At 44.7% G+C, this 26,532-nt stretch overlaps 1 protein-coding gene across 2 annotated transcripts; it reads left to right on the top strand.

Annotated features, from left to right (window-relative positions):
- Window positions 1-100: 100 nt before the first annotated feature.
- On the top strand, window positions 101-25,770 carry exoc3l2a (exocyst complex component 3-like 2a). 2 transcript variants are annotated; one of them, XM_024393716.2, is made up of 13 exons: window positions 101-242; window positions 1,761-2,246; window positions 4,263-4,483; window positions 6,321-7,050; window positions 8,491-8,605; window positions 10,589-10,699; window positions 10,880-10,980; window positions 11,084-11,194; window positions 13,691-13,826; window positions 14,081-14,203; window positions 15,833-15,988; window positions 17,664-17,785; window positions 25,130-25,770. In XM_024393716.2, the coding sequence occupies exons 2-13, from the start codon at window positions 1,786-1,788 to the stop codon at window positions 25,446-25,448; spliced, it is 2,706 nt and encodes a 901-aa protein (XP_024249484.1). In that variant the 5' UTR covers window positions 101-242; window positions 1,761-1,785; the 3' UTR covers window positions 25,449-25,770. The 2 variants fall into 2 exon arrangements, with proteins under 2 accessions (XP_024249484.1, XP_024249485.1); XM_024393717.2 differs by lacking the exon at window positions 101-242 and adding an exon at window positions 3,084-3,206 and having other exon boundaries at window positions 2,118-2,246.
- The last annotated feature ends 762 nt before the right edge of the window (window positions 25,771-26,532 follow it).

The raw sequence follows: 26,532 nt of genomic DNA, 5'->3' as shown, positions 1-26,532 counted from the left end.
ATACAACACACACACACACACACACACACACACACACACACACACACACACACACACACACACACACACACACACACACACACACACACACACACACACACACACACACAGTTTCCTCAGGAAAAAGCATAATTGTCAGCTACAATACAACCAGTCAGGAAACTGGGTGAGCACAGTGCTGTCCTGAGCAACAGTGGAGATACACACACAGTGGATGACATTCCACTGAGACACTGCACAAGGTAAGAGGAATTAAGAATTTATCTTATTAAGGTGCACCTCTGATTGCTGTGCCTCTTGCCGTCCTTTCTCTAAATCTTTAAAGCCGATACAATAATGCATATAGCTTTGCATTACCGTTGTGATGGTGTGTTCTGGTTTGCTCTAAAATACTGTCTCTGAGAGTTCATGAGATATCAAAACGTTTGATTGAGAAGGATACCCTACTGTAGTCTGTCTGTCATAAGTATTATATTGTATCTTCAGGAAGTCCTTTAGACTTATAGCTCATAAAGTCTACCTTGTTACAAGGAAATAAAACATTAAGTGTATGCCACTGTGGATTGTTTTGCTGGTCTTCAGAAACAGGTAGATGTTTGTTTACAATCATCTATGGTCTATGCTATATGTACTTGAAAATAACAAGGTAATACTTTGTACTATTTGGTACTACAATTTGGTAACTAAATCCTAGGATTTGGTACATACAGGGTCATAATTAACAATTTCAATGTAGGCCTTTTCAGACACTGACAAGGTTTCCAAGGAACAAAAAGGGAAAAACAAGTTTTATAATCAATATGATATATTTCTAGACAGGGCTAGCAATTCAATTATTTTCATATACCTTTAATGTTTCCATTTACCAGGACTTTAAGACTAGTTACTATGTTTATTTCTAGAGATTAACCACTGTGTTCCACTTTATAATAAGTGTGGCTATAATACCTATACCTGTGCATTATACAGTAGTGTATGAGGACACATTGTTACATAGTAGTCTACAGTACTTAGTGCAATTACATACAGCAAACTAGTGTCCCAGGCAGCCAAGCACTAAAACCACTTGACCCAATCAATTCTTTCACCGTGAATTTAGGGAGGAATTTTAAGTGATTTCATCAAGACCGATGTTATATCAAGTTGTTTAAATACTTAAGTGCTTTAGTGAAACAAAATAATGTAGCCAGCCACAGACAGACACCGCTTTTTATTTCCTGAGTTAAAAAGAGGGACTTTACATCAAATCTCCTCATAGAGTGGATATTAATTCATGTGCAACGTCATTTCCTCCCCAATATTTTATTTCAATAATTAAAATAAGACAACTAGACTTAGCTTTTAAGTATTACCTACTAAAGAATTTCAAAGTAAAACTGATAAAATGGATTTTAACACACTTGTGTGAAACCCCATGCCATAATCTTCCCCCGGGGTAACTGGCCCCCCCGGAGTGGGCCAGTTACCCATACACATGTTCTACTGTCGGTAACTTGAGAACGCTGCTGGGTAATCGTCTGTGTTTGTATTTAATCGCTGAGTAAAGCCTATACAGAATAGCCTCATTGCAACAGTTCTTATGCTATTAGAATATTCTGTAGGTCCTCAATTACAACGTTACTCTCTCATTCATTCTGGTTTTAGCTGTTCTGTTCAACCTTTTCCAGCCCACACTCATATTGAGCTCTTGGTATTGCTAGCCTAACTATGATCTGTGATCTCTTTCTCTGTTCTAACTAAGTGGCCTTGTGTCCTTGCAGTATTTGATCCCTGAGCACAAGCATCATGCCCATCCTTAAAAACCTTCCAGGGAGGACCAGGAGTAATCATGGGAACAGTGAACTCATCCTGCCCAGGTTAAACATGGGCCTGAGTCCCTTCGAGGAGGTGAACCTGGAGGAGGAGAGGAATGAGGGCGACCCCCCCATTTTGGTGGGCCGTGGAGCAAAATCCCTCCAGTGCAGGTTGTCGCGAGATGGGGAAGAGGAGGAGAATGAGGTGAACATAGAGAAGCACGGCACCCCTAAAGGAGGAAGACCCCTGAGGGGGACTCTGGAGCGACTGTGCGGCTCTTCCCCCCTGAAGACCCTGGGGAAGTTGGGTAAGGGGCTGCGTATGTCGGGGTGCAGCGTGTGGGGGACCAGCCCATCCCTGCGAAGCCCCACGGACCCCCACTCGCCCCCGCCAGAGAAAGAGAAGAGGAAGGGCATCCGCAGGAGCTCAGAGGAGATCATGACCCTGCTACGGTAAGTGGGATGGAGGTTGTTGATCTAGGATCATATGCCTTTTAGATCATAATGAATAAGATTGCATGGACAGGGAGAACCATTTCCACTCTGAGACGCTTTATAAATACAGGTCCAGAGCCACAGATTAACATAAATGTAATGTCTCTCTATATATACAGTGCCAATAGAAAGTCTACACCCCCTTTAAGTTTTTTCACATTCTGCTGCCTTAAAATGTAATCTTAAAAGGGATTCAATTAATTTGTTTCTACAGATCTACACAACCTAGTCGACATTTTCAAAGTGAAAGAAAGTTTTTCTAAATTATTATTATTATTATTATTATTATTATTTTTACATAGATGTCTTGACACCCCAGAGTTAATACCTGCATAAATATTTGTGTAATTGTCTCTCTGAAAAATAAAACCCTATCCTAGGGTTAGGTTTTCAGAAGACTGAGGCGGGTTTTCTTCTAACTTGGGCTTTGCTCCTTTCATATTTATTTTGATCCTGACAAACTCCCCAGTCTCTGCCGATGACAATAGATACATTTTAGATACAATTTTAAGGCCGCAAAATGTGAAAAAAGTCAAAGGGGGTGTAGACTTTCTTTAGGCACTGTAATATGACTAAATTAGACACTATTTTGTAGCACTGTGATAGCTGTAACGAAATGACGGAAATGCTCACAGCATATAGCATAATCATTTCCTAATTGGTTATGGAATGTAAAAATTCACCATGTTTACGTGTGGAACTCCCTTTGTTTGCTAATGCTATCTTGTGTACCTAAGCATTGAGTGAATGGCACTACGTATAACCGGGACATTGTTTTCACTTTGACTGTTGCAGCCAGGGAAAGACAGCCATCAAAAATTCCAATCTGGATTGCTTAGAGCAGGGATGGGCAACTTTGATGGGGGTTGGGGCCACAAAAAATCAGAACTCATCATGATGGGCCGCAGTTTCTAACAGGTCTGTGTACCCACATCCATACCCACATCCATACCCACATCCATACCCACATCCATACCCACATCCATACCCACATTCATACCCACATCCATACCCATACCCATCCATACCCACATCCATACCCACATCCATACCCACATCCATACCCACATTCATACCCACATCCATACCCACATTCATACCCACATCCATACCCACATCCATACCCACATCCATACCCACATCCATACCCACATTCATACCCACATCCATACCCACATCCATACCCACATTCATACCCACATCCATACCCACATTCATACCCACATCCAACCCACATCCATACCCACATCCATACCCACATCCATACCCACATCCAACCCACATCCATACCCACATCCATACCCACATCCATACCCACATCCAACCCACATCCATACCCCACATCCATACCCACATCCATACCCACATCCAACCCACATCCATACCCATCCATCCATATCCATACCCACATCCAACCCACATCCAACCCACATCCATACCCACATCCATACCCACATCCAACCCACATCCATACCCACATCAAACCCACAATTGACTATCAGTGACTGACATAATGAGAAACTGCTGATGCACAACCAAATGTCGAAATGGCACCTTGTGTGTTCTACTATTCTAACTATTCTACTATTCTTAGTTGAGACCCTGATTGAGTTCCTGGGAAATTTGGAAATTTAACTGAGGGCCTTCAAAAGGGGGGCTGTGGCCCCCAGTTGCCCATCCCTGGCTGAGAGCTATAAGCACCTCTCAAGCATTTAAATATCTGCTTATTTTTAGCATATGGTAGGCTGGATATGGTAGTCACCTGTTAGCATTGACCCTTACAGTATTTGATAACACGTATGTATCCCATTCCATTTATATTTGAGATGGAACCTTAATTCCCACACAATATCTCTGACTCTGGGAATCCACACATAGCTCTTCTCTCTCTTCAATGCCATACTGTGAGGTTGACAGCGTAACAAGCCATAATATAGTTCCTATTCTCTCCTGATGGTTCTCTTCTGCTTCTAGATTTGCAGGGCGGCGGAAGCAGACACAGCGTAGAGAGAGCCTGCCCTGCGGGGACCTGGGCATTGACAGCGAGGATGAGTCTCGCCGCCGGCCCTCCTTCCTCAGGATGGTCAATCTTAGCAAACTGAAGAGGGAGTCCCTGTCGGACCACAACTCCCAGGAGGCCGAGAAGGAGCTGGAGGAGGAAGAGCCAGTGGTCAAACCTAGGGAACCACTCTCAGGTATACAAGGCACTCCAAAACAAACCAATCAAGTGGGGAGATATGGTATGTGTTCTGCTGGTCCAGCCAATCACAGGGCACATAATCTGAAACCTCTGAATCATGTAAGGATCAATGCAGGTTACCTCTGTCTGTGGCATGTCAGTCAGCATTGTACGTTTCAGTGTTCACATTACGAGTCCAACCTCACTTGAGTCTATTAAGTTGGAAACTCAGGAATTTCTTGGTCAGCTCCTGCAGTACTTCCTCCACCAATCCCACGCTGGTCTCTAATGAGCTGTGAGTGGTCCCCAGATCCCCCCAGTCATCGGGTTCAATCAGCACCAGACTATGAAAGCAGGAAATGACTGCACTTCCTCCCACTGCTGATCCCTTCAGATAAAACTTAATCCAGGGCTACTGTTCACAGAGCTCCGTAGGGAGCAAAGCAGACAAGGGACAGTCAAAGTATAGTATATAGCATGCCCAGAAAAAAAATTGCAGAACTCCACAAGTCTGGTTCATCCTTGGGAGCAATTTCCAAACGCACATTCATCTGTACAATCAATAGTGCGCAAGTAAAAACACCATGGGACCACGCGACCGCCATACCGCTCAGGAAGGAGAAGCGTTCTGTCTCCTAGAAATGAACGTACTTTGGTGCGAAAAGTGCAAAGCAATCCCAGAACAACAGCAAAGGACCCTGTGAAGATGCTGGTGGAAACAGGTACAAAAGTATCTATATCCACAGTAAAAACGAGTCCTATATCGACATAACCTGAAATGCTGATCAGCAAGGAAGAAGCCACTGCTCCAAAACCATCATAAAAAAGGCAGACTACGGTTTGCAACTGCACATGGGGACAAAGATCGTACCTTCGGAGAGATATCCTCTGGTCTGATGAAACAAAAATAGAACTGTTTGGCAAAAATGACCAGGTTGGTGAGGTTGGACTCGATTTGTTTGGAGTAAAAAGGGGGAGGCTTGCAACCCGAAGAACACCATCCAAACCGTGAAGCACGGGGGTGGCAGCAACATGTTGTGGGGGTGCTTTGCTGCAGGAGGGAGGGAGTGGTGCACTTCACAAAATAGATTACATTTTAAGGAAGTAAAATGATGTGGATATATTGAAGCAACATCTCAAGACATCAGTCAGGAAGTTAAATCTTGGTCGCAAATGGGTCTTCCAAATGCACAATGACCCCAAGCATACTTCCAAAGTTGTGGCAAAATTGCTAAAGGACAACAGTCATGGTATTGGACTGGCCATCACAAAGCCCTGACCTCAATCCTATAGAACATTTGTGGGCAGAACTGAAAAAGTGTGTGCATACAAACCTGACTCAGTTACACCAGCTCTGTCAGGTGGAATAGCCCAAAATTCACCCAACTTATTGTGGGAAGCTTGTGGAAGGCTACCCGAAACGTTAGACCCAAGTTAAACAATTTAAAGGTAATGCTACCAAATACTAATTGAGTGTATGTGAACTTCTGACCCACTGGGAATGTGATGAAAGAATTGAAAGCTGAAATAAATAATTCTCTCCACTATTATTCTGACATTTCACATTCTTAAAGTAAAGTGGTGATCCTAACTGACCTAAGACAGCAAATATTTACTCTGATTAAATATCAGCAATTGTGAAAAACTGAGGTTAAATGTATTTGGCTAATGTGTATGTAAACTTCCAACTTTAACCGTCTCAGCACCCTTCAGTATGTCAATGTTGAAAACATGTACTTTTTCTCCTCACTTACCCCACCCGTTCCTACACATATGGCAATACTCTGTACAAACCAATATACTAAACAGTTTGAAAGGGATTCCTCTATCTGTCCTTTCCTCTCTTCCCTCAGTGCTGGAGATCCTACAGCTGGTCAACCAGAGGGACCTCCTCCTGGCTGACACACACATCCAGGAGCTGGAGCACGAGTGCGAGCTACTGGCCTTCCTGCCACATCCCTCCACGCCTCCATCCACACCCCCCGGAGTGACCCCTCCTGGGTCCTTCGACAACCCCTCCAGTCCCAACGCTTCACGGGACGCCAGCAGGCGCAAGGCCAAGGATGTGGAGCTGCTGTATGAGGCCCTGCAGAAGGAGATGTGGGACGTGGTGAGGGAGTCCCTCCGCCAGCCAACGGCCGGGCCCAACCTGGGACTGGTGGTGCTGGTCATTCAGCAGGAGGAGCAGGCTGACATTTCCCAGGCCCAGAGAGAAGAGACCCAGACCCAGCCCTTAAGGGAGGGCCTCCAGCCCCATCATAGCCAGAGGCCGCGTCAGCTCAAGCTGAAATGGCGGCAGGCGGTGGCGGAGGCGGCAGACTGGAGCCTGCCGCAGCAGGTGGACACTCAGGCGGGGCAACTGGCCTCATACCTGGAGAGGTTAAGGGGACGCATGGTGGACGACCTGGACGCGGCACGGCGGAACGTGGTGTCGGTCTACCCGGAGGAGTTCCAGGCCTTCCAGGTGTATGTACATAGCTACCACCGGGCGGTGGCCAGACGCCTGAAAATCATTACCAGCTCCCAGCTTCAGATCACTGACGTCTACTCTATGCTGGACTGGTTCTACAACATCTACAACAGGTCAGTGTCAGAAGTCATAACATAACAACATTAAATGCACTCTTAGAAAATAAGGTACTACCTAGAACCATAAAGGGTTATTTAATTGTCCCCTTAGGAAAACCCTATGGAAATGGTTGCGCTTGAGCATATCAATTTTGTCAAGTCGCCTTTCAAAGTGTGTTACATTATGTGGATAAACATTTTCAGACTTGTGCCTACATGTCGACTGCATGAACTGCATGAACCACGTGATCAAAGGTTATGATGTTTTGACTGTAGTCAACTGAAAGTTCCGGCCGTTTCTCTTCATCAACTTCATCCTGCAGCCATCACCTGCATTGTTGGAGGCTCTATTGTCAACCAATCATCGGGGTGTTTTTGTTAGACCCGCGTGAAAGTCCATTGGTATACATTGGATATATACAAATTAATGATATATATTTTTTCGCATCAAGTTTTTATTATTTCTATTAATGTATTTAAAAACTCCCACCCCCCATCCGGCAATCTTATAGCATATGTAAAATCAATCATTAGATAAACAAAAATAAATTAATACAAATACATGAAATAGTAGAATAATGAATGAATAATACTCAATAATACATTACATTACATACATCAAAAAGAGTTACAAATCATAGAAACTCATTCATGGATGTACAGGTACTTTGGACAATAGTTCAGAAATGAATGTGATATTTGAGACCTCTCTCTCATCAATTGATTGTACAATGTACACAATGTGGCAGGATAGCCTAGTGGTTAGAGCGTTGGATTAGTAACCGGAAGGTTGCAAGTTCAAACCCCCGAGCTGACAAGGTACAAATCTGTCGTTCTGCCCCTGAATAGGCAGTTAACCCACTGTTCCTAGGCTGTCATTGAATAAGAAGTTGTTCTTAACTGACTTGCCTAGTTAAATAAAGGTCAAATAAAATAAAAACATATGATTTCAGTTTGTGATTGTGTGATCTGGGGGTTAGAGACATGCTTATTTTCATATTATAAAGAAACATTTTCACAAACAATGGCAACTACGTTGACACTAACATGTTCATCTAAGCCTTGCTGTAGGAAAACCACAACAGTGTCTGACATTTTCGGGTGTTTCAGATGCACCTCCCCTGACTGCTCTTGTCGACATTCGTCTACAGTCGGCTACGTTAGCCTTACAACTCAAACGCGCCCATTATCAATTTTTGGTTCCAGTGGAACACTTTCATCAATACAATGTTATACGTCCTTAGTAGAACCTGTTTCACCACCAAAGGGTTCACCTATGGGGACAAAAATATATATTTTTTAAATAAGAGTGTAAGATAAGAACATCAAGGAAGTCCATGTACGTGAATATTAACATAGATCTTTACAGGTATTAGTTCAGATCTGAAATGTGAGACTTGACTGGATAGTGACACATAGTATTTCTTCCTCACTCTCCCTCTCGTCTTTTTTAAGGGATGTCCTGGGCACCGTTGGCATGAAAACCCCAATTAACTACTCCCGACTGGAACCCCTACTGCACCAAGACACAGTGGACCAACTGGAACAGGACTGCCTGAACACTGTCAGGGTAAAATCACATTGCTTTTAAACTGCAATTCAACCTCATATTCATTATCTCCAGCACCATACTAGTGTCTACATGTGTGAAAATGGCGCATTTCTATGATCTGTGGTTAAAAAGACAAGGTCATAAAAAATGCTTCTCTTTTACATCACAGGGATAGGATTAAAAGTAAGAAAAACTGTTAGCTTTTCAAAACCTGTTTCTAGTCACTTTACCTTGCATTCATGTACATATCTACCTCAAATACCTCATACCCCTGCACATTGATCTGGTACTGCTACTCCCTGTATATAGCTCCACATTGATCTGGTACTGGTACTAACCTGTATATAGCTCCACATTGATCTGGTACTGGTACTCCCTGTATATAGCTCCATATTGATCTGGTACTGGTACTCCCTGTATATAGCTCCACATTGATCTGGTACTGGTACTCCCTGTATATAGCTCCATATTGATCTGGTACTGGTACTCCCTGTATATAGCTCCACATTGATCTGGTACTGGTACTCCTGTATATAGCTCCATATTGATCTGGTACTGGTACTCCTGTATATAGCTCCACTTGATCTGGTACTGGTACTCCCTGTATATAGCTCCACATTGATCTGGTACTGGTACTCCCTGTATATAGCTCCACATTGATCTGGTACTGGTACTCCCTGTATATAGCTCCACATTGATCTGGTACTGGTACTCCCTGTATATAGCTCCACATTGATCTGGTACTGGTACTCCCTGTATATAGCTCCACATTGATCTGGTACTGGTACTCCCTGTATATAGCTCCATATTGATCTGGTACTGGTACTCCTGTATATAGCTCCACATTGATCTGGTACTGGTTCTCCCTGTATATAGCTCCACATTGATCTGGTACTGGTACTCCCTGTATATAGCTCCACATTGATCTGGTACTGGTACTCCCTGTATATAGCTCCACATTGATCTGGTACTGGTACTCCTGTATATAGCTCCACATTGATCTGGTACTGGTACTCCCTGTATATAGCTCCACATTGATCTGGTACTGGTACTCCCTGTATATAGCTCCATATGGATCTGGTACTGGTACTCCCTGTATATAGCTCCACATTGATCTGGTACTGGTACTCCCTGTATATAGCTCCACATTGATCTGGTACTGGTACTCCCTGTATATAGCTCCACATTGATCTGGTACTGGTACTCCCTGTATATAGCTCCACATTGATCTGGTACTGGTACTCCCTGTATATAGCTCCACATTGATCTGGTACTGGTACTCCCTGTATATAGCTCCACATTGATCTGGTACTGGTACTCCCTGTATATAGCTCCACATTGATCTGGTACTGGTACTCCTGTATATAGCTCCACATTGATCTGGTACTGGTACTCCCTGTATATAGCTCCACATTGATCTGGTACTGGTACTCCCTGTATATAGCTCCACATTGATCTGGTACTGGTACTCCCTGTATATAGCTCCACATTGATCTGGTACTGGTTCTCCCTGTATATAGCTCCATTCTTGTGCATTTTATTCCTCTTGTGCTACTATTTTCTTTTTATTATACATTTTAACTCTGCCTTGTTGGGAAGGGCTCGTAAGCAAGCATTTCAAGTCTTCACCCATTGTACTTGGCCCGTGTGACAAATAACATTTTATTTAATTTTATTTGGAGGGTATTTTCTTGCTCCCCAAGTCACCGCAAATCACATACAGTAGTGTTTGAAAATCATTGTTTTAACTTTCGATGATATCATCAGGTAGAACCTTTTAACTGTATATATCTTTCTACAAAACATAGAAATTTGCCATTTTCACATCTGTAGAGACTGGTAATTGTGATGGCGATAATGAAAATTAGGTTGAAAAGGGGGGAAAAATCCCACCTACTGAGGTAATGGTTCTGGCACTAATCTAATGGTACTGAAACTTCCCATACTTGTTTCTTGGGTAGGCAATGGACTTTATGGTTGTGTGTGTTCTGTTTATCGCAGGAGAAGGTGTCCACAGAGCTCACTCAGGTTCTGGATGAGGAGGAGAGGCGGTGGGCCCAAACGCTGCACATAGAGGAGTACCAGTCCAGTCTGGCCCGCTCTGTCATCCAGGTCTGTCACACTATCACTCAGAGACACTACTGCACAGTAGATCTGTAGGTCACCATTGGACATTGTGGCAAACAACTCAAAGACATTTGTAAATCTCCCATTAATATTGGAGTGACCTATTTTGGGTGGTTGGATTTTGAAGTTCCTGCTCTGATCAGTATCTGTGTGTGGTTGTTACAGAGACTAAAGGTAGACCTGGACAGATCCACAGCTGTAAGCCCGTTTCTGGGGGCCAGGGTGGCCCGCTGCAATCTCAATGGACTGTCTGACTTCCTATATAGGTGAGGAGAAGATGTGTTTATAAAGACATGGACATTGAGTTCAGTCAACAACCTCAATGTGAATCAATATATGGATTTAATTTGATCATGTTACTATGTCCAGTTTCCAGAGAAAGGTGGAGATGTTCCATGAGACCCAGGCTGAGTTTGGGGACCGGGGCGATGGATACGTCTCCAGGACCATCTCTCTGGTCAACTGCTGCCCGCCTCTCAGGTAGATACCCAGACAGAGAAGTCATCTCCCGTGGCATCTGTGTTAACTGATGCTCCAATCAAATGCTTATCAAAAATGTGTATTTTTCAGTTGGTGAAGTGGTAAATGGGACCAGAGCGTCTCCAGTTAGCTAGTTAACATTGCTTAGAATTAGTTGGCAATCTTGTTAAAGTTGACAAGTAAAATTGTATTTGTCACATGCGCCAAATACAACAAGTGCAGACTTTACCGTGAAAAGCTTGCTTACGAGCCCTTTCCCAACAATGTAGTTAAAAAGTAGGACAATTAGCAAATAGATAAAAAAGAAAATATTAACACAATAAAATAACAATAACGAGGCTATATACAAGGAGTAGTGGTACCAGTGTCAGTATACTGGGTTGCGAGGTAGTTGGAGTGATTGATTGAGGTAATATATACATGTAGGTTTTGTTAGGTGATTGATTGATTGAAGTACTATGCACATGTAGGTAGGGGTAAAAGCAGAAAGTCTGGGTAGTTAGTTGATTAACTGTATAGCAGTCTTATGGATTTGGGGTAGAGGCTGTTAAGCAGTCTTTTGGTCCAAGACTTGACTTTCCGGTACCGGAAGATTTATAGGGCCTTCCTCTGACACCGCTTGGTATAGAAGTCCTGGATGACAGGACTTCTAGTGATGTACTGGGCCATACGCACTACCCTTTGATGCGCCTTGCGGTCGGATGCCGAGCAGTTGCCATGCCAAGCGGTGATGCAGCCAGTCAAGATGCTCTCAATGGTGCAGCTTCAGAACTTTTCAAGGATCTGAGGGCCCATGCCAAATCTCTTTAGCCTCCTGAGGGGGAAGAGGCATTGTTGTGTCCTCTTCACGACTGTGTTGTGTTTGCACCATGGTATGTCCTTAGTGATGTGGACACAGAGGAACTTGGCGCTCCACCGTCGTGTCGTCGGCAAACTTAGTGATGGGGTTGGAGTCGTGTGCGGCCACACAGTCGTGGGTGAACAGGGAGTACAGGTGGGAGCTAAGGACGGGGGGACCCAGTGTTGAGGGTCAGTGTGGCAGATGTGTTTTTGCCTACCCTCGTCAGAAAGTCCAGTATCCAATTGCAGATTGAGGTGATTGATCCCAGGATCCTTAGTTTAGTGAAGAGTTTGGAGGGCACTATGTAGTCAGTGAAGAGCATTCTCACATACGTAGGTGTTCCTTTTGTCCAGGTGGGGAAGGGCAGTGTGGAGTGCAATAGAGATTGCATCAACTGTGGATCTGTTGGGGCGGTATGCGAATTGTGGGTCCAAGGTGTCTGGGATGATGGTGTTGATGTGAGCCACGACCACACTTTCAAAGCATTTCATGGCTACATATGTGAGTGCTATGGGTCGATAGTCATTTAGACAGGTTACCTTGGCGTTCTTGGGCACGTGGAATATGGTGGTCTGCTTGAAACATATGTAAGACTGTAAGACCCATATGGGAGAGGTTGAAAATGTCTGTGAAGACGCATGCCAGTTGGTCAGCGCATGCTCTGAGTACCCATCCTGGTAATCCGTCTGGCCCTGCGGCCGCATCAGATGAGCGTCAGAGCCGGTGTAGTAGGATTTGATCTTTGTATTGACATTTTGCCTGTTTGATGGTTCGTCGGTCGTAAGGGGATTTCTTATAAGCATCCGAATTTGTGACCTTCTCCTTGAAAGCCGGAGCTCTAGCCTTTAGTTCAGTGCAAATGTTGCCTGTAATCTTGGCTTTTGGTTAGGGTATGCACGTACTGTCACTGTGGGGACTACATCGTTGATGCACTTATTATTGAAGCCGATGACTGATGTGGTAAACTCCTCAATGCCATCGGGTGAATCCTGGAACATGTTCCAATCTGTGCTAACGGAACTGTCCTGTAGCTCAGCGTCCGCTTCATCGGATCACTTCCGTATTGAGCATAATACTGGTACTTCCTGTTTGAGTTTTTGCTTGTAAGCAGGAATTAAGAGGATGGAGTTATGGTCAGATTTGCCAAATGTAGAGTGAGGTCTAGCTTTGCATGCACCACTGTGTGTAGAGTTTTTTTCTCACTCTATTTGCACAGGAGACATGCTGGTAGAAATTTGTTAAAACAGATTTCAGTTTCCCTGCATTAAAATCCCCGGGCCATTAGGAGCGCCGCATCTTCTTGTTTGCTTCTGGCCCTATAAAGCTTGTTGTGTGTGGTCTAGTGCCAGCATAGGGCTGTTGTGGTAAATAGACAGCTACAAAAAATATAGATGAAAACTGTCTTGGTAAATAGTGTTGTATGCAGCTTATCATGAGGAATTTTAACTCTGGCAAGCAGAACCTTCAGACTTGCACCAACTGCACCAACTGTTGTTGACAAAGGGACAAATAGATCACATGGTCAAATGATGTTATCCACATTATTAAGGTTGTAAATGGTTCAAACGGGTTTTCCAAGTCAGAAATACAAGTTTCAGATCATTCTTACACTACCTGAACTCACCAACAGTGTTTGCATTCCACTTTTTGTGTAGATCCTTTGTACAGCGTTGCAGGCAGTGTGACCCACAGAGCAATGAGGAGTCCACACAGAGAGCTAACTCCTCCCTGGACAGGATTGTTAACCAATCAGTGAGGGTTCTGACGGAAAGACTATTTGAGCACATCAGGGTGAGGCAATGTGCTTTTTAAATGTGTCCTCCTTTGGTAGGGTGCAAAAAATATTTTCCTTACAATTTATTGACACAAAACATACATTTATCTTAAAATCCCTTCCCCAATACACAATTTGTCAATTCCACACTCATATATGACTGATCAAACACAAACACACATGCTCTAACGTTTACACAGATGTGCATTTTGCAATAGGAGCATAATGTTCATCACTTCATGTGGGTCAAAGCTGTGTATTTCTGTTCCAGCCGTTCTTTGACAAGCTGGTGAAAAGGAAGTGGCTAAACAACACTGAGGCCTTTGAAGCCATTGAAGCAAGCGTCAAACAACACTTCAAGAAGTTCAGAAGAATGGACTGCCCACCTTATCAGGTCTCCACCAATGACCACATAACTAACACATGATAACATGTTGCACAAAATACATGCAATAAATATTTGCCATTTCTATCCCAATATATTTAGTTTATCAACAGTTACAGTGCCTTTGGAAAGTATTCAGACCCTTTGACTTTTTCCACATTTTGCTAGGTTACAGCCTTATTCTAAAATTGATTCAATTGTTTTTTCCCCCCTCATCAACCTACACACAATACCCCATAATGACAAAGCAAAAACAGGTTTTTAGAAATTTTTGCTAATTTATAGCAAATGAAAAACGTATAACACATTTACATAAATATTCAGAACCTTTACTCAGTACTATGTTGAAGCAACTCTGGCGGCGATTACAGCCCCGAGTGTTCTTGGGTATGACGCAACAAGCTTGGCACACCAGTATTTGGGGAGGCAGGGTAGCCTAGTGGTTAGAGTGTTGGACTAGTAACCGGAAGGTTGCAAGTTTGAATCCCCGAGCTGACAAGGTACTCTACCATAAAGGCCTGACAAATCTGTCATTCTGCCCCTGAACAGGCAGTTAACCCACTGTTCCTAGGCAGTCATTGAAAATAATTGCTCCGTTCATCGTTGCCTCAATCCTGACTAGTCTCCCAGTCCCTGCTGCTGAAAAACAGCATAATTATGCCACCACCATTATTCACAGTAGGGATGGTGCCAGGTTTCCTCCAGATGTGACACTTGGCATTCAGGCCAAGAGTTCAATCTTGGTTTCATCAGACCAGAGAATATTGTTTCTCATGGTCTGCGGGTCTTTTGGTGCCTTTTGTCAAACTCCAAGCGGGCTGTCATGTGCCTTTTACTGAGGAGTGGCTTCCATCTGGCCGCTCTACCATAAAGGCCTGATTGGTGGAGTGCTGCAGAGATGGTTGTCCTTCTGGAAGGTTCTCCCATCTCCACAGAGGAACTCTAGAGCTCTGTCAGAGTGACCATCCGGTTCTTGGTCACCTCTCTGACCATGGCCCTTCTCCCCCTATTGCTCAGTTTGGCAGCGCGGCCAGCTCTAGGAAGAGTCTTGGTGGTTCTACTTCTTCCATTTTAGAATGATTGAGGCCACCGTGTTCTTGGGGACCTTCAATGCTGCAGAAATGTTTTGGTACCCTTCCACGGATCTGTGCCTTGACACAATCCTGTCTCGGTGCTCTACGGGCAATTCCTTCGATCTCATGGATTGGTTTTTGCTCTGACATGCAATGTCAACTGTGTGACCTTATATAGACAGGCGTGTGACTTTCCTAATCATGTCCAATCAATTGAATTTACCACAGGTGAACTCCAATCAAGTTGTAGAAACATCTCAAGGATGATCAATGGGAACAGGATGCATCTGAGCTCAATTTCTAGTCTCATAGCAAAGGGTCTGAATACTTATGTAAATATGTTTTTTCGGTTCCAAAATTTCTAAAAACCTGTTTTCTCTTTGCCATTATGGGGTATTGTGTGTAGATTGCTGAGGATTCTTTATTTATTTTTTCATCCATTTTAGAATAAGGCTGTAACATAATGAAATGTAGAAAAAGTCAAGGGGTCTGAATACTTTCTGAAGGCACTGTATGTTATGATTGAGGGACTGAATGGTTGAGTGGTTGACTGTTTGATTGACAGATACTGGTGGGGGAGATACACAGGCGGGTTTTGGTGGAGTATTTGCGTGCGATCATGCGAGGACGGGTCATCTGCACATCATCGAAGATGAGGAAGAGGATGGCATTCCGACTGCAGGACGAGGCCAAGCAGCTCAAAGGGCTCTTTAAAGACCTGGTCAGTCATCCCTCTGATTTACGGTCGTAATGACCATAAACAACTACAGTTTAAGTCGGAAGTTTACATACACTTAGGTTGGAGTCATTAAAACTTGGTTTTCAACCACTCCACAAATGTCTTGTTAAAAAAACTATAGTTTTGTCAAGTTGGTTAGGACATCTACTTTTTGCATGACACAAGTAATTTTACCAACAATTGTTTACAGACAGATTATTTCACTTATAATTCACTGTATCACAATTACAGTGGGTCAGATGTTTACAAACATTAAGTTGACTGTGCCTTTAAACAGCTTGGAAAATTCCAGAAAATTATGTCATGGTTTTAGAAGCTTCTGATAGGCTAATTGACATAATTTGAGTCAATTGGAGGTGTACCTGTAGATGTATTTCAAGGCTTACCTTCAAACTCAGTGCCTCTTTGCTTGACATCGTGGGAAAATCAAAAGAAATCAGCCAAGACCTCAATAAAAAAATTGTAGACCTCCACACGTCTGGTTCAGCCTTGGGAGCAATTTCCAAACGCCTGAAGGTACCACGTTCATCTGTACAAACAATAGTACGGAAGTATAAACCACATGTGACCGTCATACCGCTCAGGAAGGAGACACGTTCTGTCTCCTAGAGATGAATGTACTTTGGTGCGAAAAGTGCAAATCAATCCCAGAACAACAGCAAAGGACCTTGTGAAGATGCGGGAGGAAACAGGTACAAAAGTATCCATATCCACAGTAAAACGAGTCCTATATCGACATAACCTGAAAGGCTGCTCAGCAGCATGTCCTCTGGTCTGATGAAACAAAAATAGAACTGTTTGACTATAATGACCATTGTTATATTTGGAGGAAAAAGGGGGAGGCTTGCAAGCCGAAGAATACCATCCCAACCGTGAAGCATGGGGGTGGCAGCATCATGTTGTGGTGGTGCTTGCTGCAGGAGGGAGGGAGTGGTGCCCTTCACAAAATAAATGGCATCATGAGGAAGTAAAATGATGTGGATATATTGAAGCAACATCTCAAGACATCAGTCAGGAAGTTAAAGCTTGGTCGTAAATGGGTCTTCGAAATGGACAATGACCCCAAGCATACTTCCAAAGTTGTGGCAAAATGGCTTAAGGACAACAAAGTCAAGGTATTGGAGTGGCCATCACAAAGCCCTGACCTCAATCCCATATCAAATTTGTGGGCAGCACTGAAAAAGCATGTGCGAGCAAGGAGACATACAAACTCATCCAGTTACACCAGTTCTGTCTGGAGGAATGGGCCAAATTCACCCAACTTATTGTGGGAAGCTTGTGGAAGGCTGCCCAAAACGTGTGACCCAAGTTAAACAATTTAAAGGTAATGCTACCAAATACTAATTGAGTGTATGTAAACTTCTGACCCTCTGGGAATGTGATTAAATAAATAAAAGCTGAAATAAATCATTCTCTCTTCTATTATATTGACATTTCACATTCTTAAAATAAAGTGGTGATCCCAACTGACCTAAGACAGGGAATTTTTACTAGGATTAAATGTCAGGAATTGTTTCAGAAAATGATGGATTGAACCTATCTGTTGATGGCTGATGGACAATGAGATGATTGACCTTTGTACTTATGCAACTCGTCCATATCAATTGTTTTACAAATGTTTATAATTACTTATCTTACATAATATTTCCTCTTTCAGGAGTCAGGATCCTCTTGGCTGGACAGTGTCCTCACTCACCTGGCTGACATCATTCTCCTGGAGGACACTCCGTCCATCCAGATGGAGGTTGCTGTTCTGGTGAAAGAGTTTCCTGACATACGGTAAGGGTTTTCATCATTTTGGGGAATACAGTATTGCGCAATGTTTTGAAAGTCCAGAGTTGGAAAACAATGAACAAATTTGGCAAATGTCGTTCATTGGTCACCATTTCCTATATACGCTATGCCACAGTACCCAGAACCTACATGCCACGGTGCAGTTTCACAAAGTGCTATTTCTGACATCTGGACAAAGGTAGCCGAATTTAAGTCCACGTATAGACTTTCTGTTGACACAATAGGTCAAAACAAGGGAAAAAAGCATGGGAACATACCATTATTAACCTTTTTCACTCCTGCCTGTATACAAGTTGAAAATGGCAAATTTGGGCACTGATAAACGACTAAATTGGAACGCAGTGTCTGTAAAATAACAAACTATACATGACGTCAGAGGTCTGGCTCTGAGTTCTTATGGCTGCAACCCCGTTAACGGGATGATATGACAACAGCCAGTGAATGTGCAGGGTGCCAAATTCAAAACAACAGAAATCTCATAATTAAAATTCCTCAAACATACATGTATTTTATACCGTTTTAAAAGTAATCTTTTTGTTAATCCCACCACAGTGTCCGATTTCAAATATGCTTTACAGCAAAAGCACCACAAACGAATATGTTAGGTCACCACCAAGCCACAGAATAAACACAGCCATTTTTCCAGCCAAAGATAGGAGTCACAAAAAGCACAAATAGAGATAAAATTAATCACTAACCTTTGATGATCTTCATCAGATGACACTCATAGGACTTCATGTTACACAATACATGTATGTTTTGTTTGATAAAGTTCATATTTATATCAAAATATCTTGAGTTTACATTGGCGCGTTACGTTCACTAGTTCCAAAAACATCCAATGATTTTGCATAGCCACATCGATTCAACAGCAATACTCATCATAAATGTAGATGATAATACAAGTTATACACGTGGAATTATAGATATACCTCTCCTTAATGCAACTGCTGTGTCAGATTTCAAAAAAACCTTACGGAAAAAGCATACCATGCAATAATCTGAGACTGCGCTCAGAAATATAATACAATTAGCCACCATGTTGGTCAACAGAAACCAGAAATTACATGCTAAATATTCCCTTACCTTTGATGATCTTCATCAGAATGCACTCCCAGGAATCCCTGGTCCACAATAAATGCTTGATTTGTTCGATAATGTCCATTATTTATGTCCAATTAGCTACTTTTGTTAGCGCGTTTGGTACATCTATCCAAACGCTCGTGCATTTCTTCGGACAAAAACTTCAAAAAGTTATATTACAGGTCGAAGAAACATTTCAAACTAAGTACAGAATCAATCATTAGGATGTTTTTATCATAAATCTTTAATAAAGTTCCAACCGGAGAATTCCTTTGTGTCTTGAGTAGGAATGGAATGCAAGTCGATATCATGTGGAATGCACGTGACCAGGAAATGACTCTCTGCCAGTAAGCTGACTCATTCAGCTCTTATTCAGTCCCACAACACAGTAGAATCCTCATTCAAGTTTCTAAAGACGGTTGACATCTAGTGGAAGCCATAGGAAGTGCAACTTCATTCATATCCCAATGTGATTTCAATTGGGCCTGGATTGAAAACCACCAACCTCACTTACTGTTTGGATTTCTTCTCAGGTTTTTGCCTGCCATTAGAGTTCTGTTTTACTCACAGACATCATTCAAACAGTTTTAGAAACTTCAGAGTGTTTTCTATCCAATACTACTAATAATATGCATATATGAGCAACTGAGACTGAGGAGCAGGCCATTTACTCTGGGCACCTCTGGGCACTTTTCATCCAAGCTACTCAATAGTGCCACTGCAGCCATACGAAGTTTTATCAACGCTGTATGGGTTTTGACTGATAGCCGGTCTGAACATGATCACCTTGCGCGACAAGAAGTTACCCCCATCCCTCCCACTAATTGGGCAACTTTTGCAAATGTTTTGTTGCCTGAGTGAGGGAAATGCTGTAAATTAAGAGGACTATAATAAATACCGCTTTGATTTCATACAAGCAAGCCAAACACCCATGAGTCCAAATGTGCACTTCACATTTCCATATCATAAAACTCAAGTCATATACAGCGTCAATGTTTATGATCATTATGTTTGATGTACAGTTACAAGATGACATGGCGTCATACCCTGGTTTGTTCTGAACAGAATTAATACATATGTTTGTCTATTGTGAAGAAAATTAGCACGGAACAAGCACTAACATGATCTGATTCCCTGAATTGCATTGTGAAAGCCTAACGCTGTAATATTGTATTTTATAACCTAGCTAGTCATGTTGGCAATAGAACAAGCTTAAAAATGATGCCCACCTGGCCCAGATTGTCACGCCCTGGTCAAAGTATTTTGTGTTTATTTTTATGTATTTGGTCAGGCCAGGGTGTGGCATGGGGTTTTTGTAATTGTGGTGTGTTTGTCTTGGGGTTTTGGTGGTGGTATTGGGATTGTAGCTTAGTGGGTTGTCTAGCAAGGTCTATGGCTGTCTGGAGTGGTTCTCAATCAGAGCCAGGTGCTTATCGTTGTCTCTGATTGGGAACCATATTTAGGCAGCCATATTCTTTGAGTTTGTCGTGGGTGATTGTCCTTAGTGTCCTATGTGTACTCGTTGTTAGTTTGCACCAGATAGGCTGTTTCGGTTTCGTTTATTGTTTTTTTGTAAGTTCGTGTTTCTTTGGTATATTAAACATGGATCGCAATCGACACGCTGCAGTTTGGTCCGACTCTCTTTCATCACCACTAGAAAACCGTTACAGAATCACCCACCACCAACGGACCAAGCGGCGTGTCAACAGGCAGGAGCAGCCGAAAAAGGAGATGCTTACCAAGGATTTCTGGTCATGGGAGGAGATCTTCGACGGGAGAGGACCCTGGGCTAAACCAGGGGAGTGTAGCCGCCCAAAGGAGCAACAGGAGAAGAGGCAACAGAGGCAGCAGCAGCAGGAGCAGCAGCAGCTACAGTGGGAGAGGTTGCACCACCTGGAGTTATGGACATGGGAGGAGGAATTGGACGGTAAAGGACCCTGGAATGAGCCTGGAGATTATTGTCGCCCCAAAGCCGAGCTGGAGGCAGCAAAAGCAGAGAGGCGGCATTATGAGGAGCTAGCACGGCAGAGCGGATGGAAGCCCGAGAGTCAGCCCCAAAATTTCTTGGGGGGCTTACAGGGAGTATGGCTATGCCAGGTAGGAGACCTGCGCAAACTCCCTGTGCTTACCGGGGGCTGGAGAGACCGGGCAGGCACCGTGTTATGCTGTGGAGCGCACGGTGTCTCCAGTGCGGGTGCACAGCCCGGTTCGGTATATTCCAGCTCCGCGTATCGGCCGGGCTAGATTGAGCGTCGAGCCAAATGCCATGAAGCCGGCTCTACGCATCTGGTCCCCAGTGCGTCTCCTTGGGCCGGCTTACATGGCACCAGCCTTGCGCTCGGTGTCTCCGGTTCGCCTGCATAGCCCAGTGCAGGCTATTCCACCTCGCCGCACTGGCAGGGCAACCGGGAGCATTCAACCAGGTAAGGTTGGGCAGGCTCGGTGCTCAAGAGCCCCAGTGCGCCTGCACGGTCCGGTCTATCCAGTACCACCTCCACACCCCAGCCCTCCGGTAGCAGCTCCCCGCACCAGGCTTCCTGTGCGTGTCCTCGATCCAGTACCACCAGTTCCAGCACCACGCACCAGGCCTTCAGTGTGCCTCGCCTGTTCAGCGCAGCCAGCGCTTTTCTCCTCTCCTGCGCTGCTGGAGTCTCCCGCCTGTTTAGCGCAGCCAGAGCCTTCCTCCTCTACAGCGCTGCCGGAGCCTCCCGCCTGTTTAGCGCAGCCAGAGCCTTTCTCCTCTCCTGCGCTGCCGGAGTCTCCCGCCTGTTTAGCGCAGCCAGAGCCTTCCTCCGACACAGCGCTGCAGGAGTCTCCCGCCTGTTCAGCGCAGCCAGAGCTGCCAGTCTGCATGAAGCAGCCAGAGCTGTCAGTCTGCATGGAGCAGTCAGAGCTGTCAGTCTGCATGGAGCAGCCAGAGCTGTCAGTCTGCATGAAGCAGCCAGTCTACATGGAGCAGCCAGAGCTGTCAGTCTACATGAAGCAGCCCGAGCTGCCAGTCTGCATGAAGCAGCCAGTCTACATGGAGCAGCCAGAGCTGTCAGTCCGCATGGAGCAGCCAGAGCTGTCAGTCCGCATGGAGCAGCCAGAGCTGTCAGTCTGCATGGAGCAGCCAGAGCTGTCAGTCCGCATGGAGCAACCAGAGCTGTCAGTCTACATGAAGCAGCCCGAGCTGCCAGTCTGCATGAAGCAGCCAGTCTACATAGAGCAGCCAGAGCTGCCAGTCTGCATGAAGCAGCCAGAGCTGTCAGTCTGCATGGAGCAGTCAGAGCTGTCAGTCTGCATGGAGGAGCCAGAGCTGTCAGTCTACAGGAAGCAGCCCGAGCTGCCAGTCTGCATGAAGCAGTCAGTCTACATGGAGCAGCCAGAGCTGTCAGTCCGCATGGAGCAGCCAGAGCTGTCAGTCTACATGAAGCAGCCCGAGCTGCCAGTCTGCATGAAGCAGCCAGTCTACATGGAGCAGCCAGAGCTGTCAGTCTGCATGAAGCAGCCAGAGCTGTCAGTCTGCATGGAGCAGCCAGTCTGCATGGAGCAGCCAGTCTGCACGGAGCTGTCAGTCTGCACGGAGCTGTCAGTCTGCACGGAGCTGTCAGTCTGTAAGGAGCTGCCAGTCTGCAAGGAGCTGCCAGTCAGCACGGAGCCGCCAGAGCGGTCAGTCTGTAAGAAGCCGCCAGAGCTGTCAGCCTATATGGAGCAGCTAGTGCCGCCAGTCTGCCCAGCGCCGCCAGTGCCCCCAGTCTGCCCAGCATCGCCAGTCTGCCCAGCATCGTCATCAGTCTGCCCAGCATCGCCAGTCTGCCCAGCATCGCCAGTCTGCCCAGCATCGCCAGTCTGCCCAGCATCGCCAGTCTGCCCAGCACCGCCAGTCTGCCCAGCGTCGTCAGTCTGCCCAGCGTCGTCAGTCTGCCCAGCACCGCCAGTCTGCCCAGCACCGCCAGTCTGCCCAGCGTCGCCAGTCTGCCCGGCGCCGCCAGTCTGCCCGGCGCCGCCAGTCTGCCCGGCGCCGCCGGTCTGCCCAGCATCGCCAGTCTGCCAGACTCTTCCAGATCTGCCAGTCAACCAGACTCTTCCAGATCTGCCAGTCAACCAGACTCTTCCAGATCTGCCAGTCAACCAGACTCTTCCAGATCTGCCAGTCAACCAGACTCTTCCAGATCTGCCAGTCAACCAGACTCTTCCAGATCTGCCAGTCAGCCAGGATCTGCCAGTCAGCCAGGATCTGCTGAAACCACCAGCCAGCCAGGAGCTGGTAGATCTATCTACCTGCCTGAGCTTCCTCTCACTCCTGAGCTTCCTCTCACTCCTGAGCTTCCTCTCACTCCTGAGCTTCCTCTCACTCCTGAGCTTCCTCTCACTCCTGAGCTTCCTCTCACTCCTGAGCTTCCTCTCACTCCTGAGCTTTCTCTCACTCCCGAGCTTCCCCTCAGTCCCGAGCTGCCTCGGTCCCGAGCTGTCCTTCAGTCCCGATCTGTTCCTCAGTCCAGTGGGGTTCTGGGTGAGGACTACTAGGCCATGGTCGGCGGCGAGGGTGGACTATCCAGGGACGAAGGGAGAGGGGACTAAGACATTAAAGGAGTGGGGTCCACGTCCCGCGCCGGAGCCGCCACCATGGACAGACGCCCACCCGGACCCTCCCTATTGTTTTGAGGTGCGTTCGGGAGTCCGCACCTTAGGGGGGGGGTTCTGTCACGCCCTGGTCAAAGTATTTTGTGTTTATTTTTATGTATTTGGTCAGGCCAGGGTGTGGCATGGGGTTTTTGTAATTGTGGTGTGTTTGTCTTGGGGTTTTGGTGGTGGTATTGGGATTGTAGCTTAGTGGGTTGTCTAGCAAGGTCTATGGCTGTCTGGAGTGGTTCTCAATCAGAGCCAGGTGCTTATCGTTGTCTCTGATTGGGAACCATATTTAGGCAGCCATATTCTTTGAGTTTGTCGTGGGTGATTGTCCTTAGTGTCCTATGTGTACTCGTTGTTAGTTTGCACCAGATAGGCTGTTTCGGTTTCGTTTATTGTTTTTTTGTAAGTTCGTGTTTCTTTGGTATATTAAACATGGATCGCAATCGACACGCTGCAGTTTGGTCCGACTCTCTTTCATCACCACTAGAAAACCGTTACACAGATAGCAATTTATATGGACTGTTCTTGGATTGCATAAACAACAACAGTAATTGTGTGAGTGCTGGGATGCAGGGTTGTGTTCCAAACAAAAAACCTCCAAGTGTGCTTTCTGTAGTTCCTCAACTGCATAGCTAGTAGTGCTGAAAAAACACCTTATAGTTGAAGAGTCTACTTTGAGTCGTGAAAGTGCATTAAAATGACTTAGGAACTGTGAACACTTTGGAGAGGTGTGTGGCCACTCTCACTCAAACCCTTGTAATTCGTTTTGGCTTATGTTGCACCTACCCCACATTTTCCAGGAATATTCCTATCATATTACTGAATGTATCCAGAGTATTGTGAGATTTCGTTATCAACAAATGCGACGAAAGTACAGTAAATGTAAAATGCACATAAAATCATTGGATTCATTATTGTGTCAGGTGAACTGTTGCGTCCTCACCTTTGTCCTAATAATTTTTCCATAATTTTCAAACGGTTTCCTACCATGGTTGTGCATGTGCATTTCATATGTATTCTGTAAGAAACATTTCAATTTAGTCCATATAGGTTGAGTGTACTGGCTTTATTCTTGGAGAGGACCAAGGGGCTGTTTTGAGTGGCAAAGGCTGGAGGGCCCCACAAGGTCCCAGGCCCCTCGTTGTTTGTGTGTTTTGTGGGGTCAGCTAAGGGCTGGCTAGCTGGCAGCGTACCCAATGTGTGACGCATGACCTGTGGCCAGGCAGACAGGAAGCTGCTGCAGAGTACTTCCTGTTCCTGCCACCCTGTGAGAGACAGTCTGGTGCCACGCTCTGGAATCAAAGGAGGGAGCTGGAGCAGGTCAAGACAACCTGGACACATGTTAACTCACTCAGGCACAAGGAGTCTCTGCAAGCATCACTCTTTTTTTTTTGTTACTAGCCGCCTGTATTTTCATAGATCAAAGTCTGCCGTCTACCACTGGGACACCCCCAAATGTCTATTTGGGGTGAAATATAATTGAAAAAATTATCAATAGATCAACTGAACATAATAAGTCATGGCCCTTTGCTCTACAACATGATTGAATCATGAAGCTACCTGAAACCACACTAACATCGGTCTCCATCTTCCCTATCTTTCCTTTCTCTTCCTCCCTTCATCCTACCGCAGGAAGAAGCACATCTCCACCCTGCTAAATGTGCGGGGGATGATACGTCAGGCAGAGCGCCAAGAGATCTTGAACGTGGTCCGAGACTTTGAGAGCAGCAACAGCTCTACCCTGCCATGCAGGGATCATGCCCTCTTCTCGGACATCCCTGTCACCTCCGAGGTACATTGCATCAACCTGGGCCTCATCCGTGTTGCCATGACCGTCGCCAACTGGTTCTCAGAGGCCCGGCTTCGACGACACCGTAAGAGAAGCACCAGGAACAGAACCACGCTGCCACCGGAACAACTGAAAGAGGACAAGGATATGGATTATGATTGACTTCAAGGAAATCGTATGGAGTTGATGCACATTAAGTGTTTGGTAGAACAGAGGCTCGCTCACCCGTAATTCTGTATCTATGACTACATGATACTGATGGAGCTTTAAGTTCGAATTGTTTGGATTTCTGCTTTAAATAAGAGAGGTAGATGTTTGTTGATGACGACACTTCGAAGAGTACTCAATCTTAAATTCTGTCATATTACTGTATGTGCTGCGACTACTACAATGGGGCAGAATCACAAACTACTGTGAAAGTTACTACTACTGATAAGAAATGCAAAGTCCCCATAGAAACATGAAATTAAATGTTTTTAATTCACCTGTAAATGATCTTCCCACTCATTTACAGACATTTGAATGGATAGCGATAAGAAGAACTTGACATCAGGTACCACAGATACAAGCCCATCTACTGTACTTCAAGCTCAGATTTTTCTTCATGTTTAGAATCATTTTGTAGACCTCATTGGGTAACACTTTACAGTAAGGTGTAATTGTATACATTTATAAGTAGTTAATAAACTGCTTAAAGATAGCTTACATGACTGCACAATTTTAACCAATGTGTTATAACTGTTTTAACTAACCACTAATGGTTTATAAAATACTTATAAACCTTTAGTAAATCATTTTAAGTACACCTTAATGTAAAGTGTTACCGATTTAAATACATTCTCTGGTACTTTAGAATACCTTTTAGCCAGTAGTTCTGAAAGGACAATTCATGAGCCAAAAGTGGTCCCCAGAAATTGCACACTGTCACATACAGTATGCGCAGATATGTGCACTACGTCATTTCTCTCACTCTCAAATCAAATCAAATCAAATTAAATTTTATTTGTCACATACACATGGTTAGCAGATGTTAATGCGAGTGTAGCGAAATGCTTGTGCTTCTAGTTCCGACAATTCAGTAATAACCAACAAGTAATCTAACTAACAATTCCAAAACTACTGTCTTATGCACAGTGTAAGGGGATAAGAATATGTACATAGAGATATATGAATGAGTGATGGTACAGAGCAGCATAGGCAAGATACAGTAGATGGTATTGAGTACAGTATATACATATGAGATGAG

The sequence above is a fragment of the Oncorhynchus tshawytscha genome, linkage group LG30 (genome assembly GCF_018296145.1).
Source record: "Oncorhynchus tshawytscha isolate Ot180627B linkage group LG30, Otsh_v2.0, whole genome shotgun sequence".
NCBI classification, from domain to species: Eukaryota; Metazoa; Chordata; class Actinopteri; order Salmoniformes; family Salmonidae; genus Oncorhynchus; species Oncorhynchus tshawytscha.
Note: the sequence above shows the minus strand (reverse complement) of the source record. Positions and strands in the feature narration are given on the sequence as shown.

What these genes read in the sequence shown, in the direction of transcription:
- exoc3l2a (XM_024393716.2), top strand. Translation starts at nt 1,786, where the DNA reads ATGCCCATCCTTAAAAACCTTCCAGGGAGGACCAGGAGTAATCATGGG. An exon ending in CTGTCTGACTTCCTATATAG is followed by an intron (nt 10,981 to 11,083) that starts GTGAGGAGAAGA and finishes TACTATGTCCAG; the next exon opens with TTTCCAGAGAAAGGTGGAGA. An exon ending in AAGGGCTCTTTAAAGACCTG is followed by an intron (nt 15,989 to 17,663) that starts GTCAGTCATCCC and finishes TTCCTCTTTCAG; the next exon opens with GAGTCAGGATCCTCTTGGCT.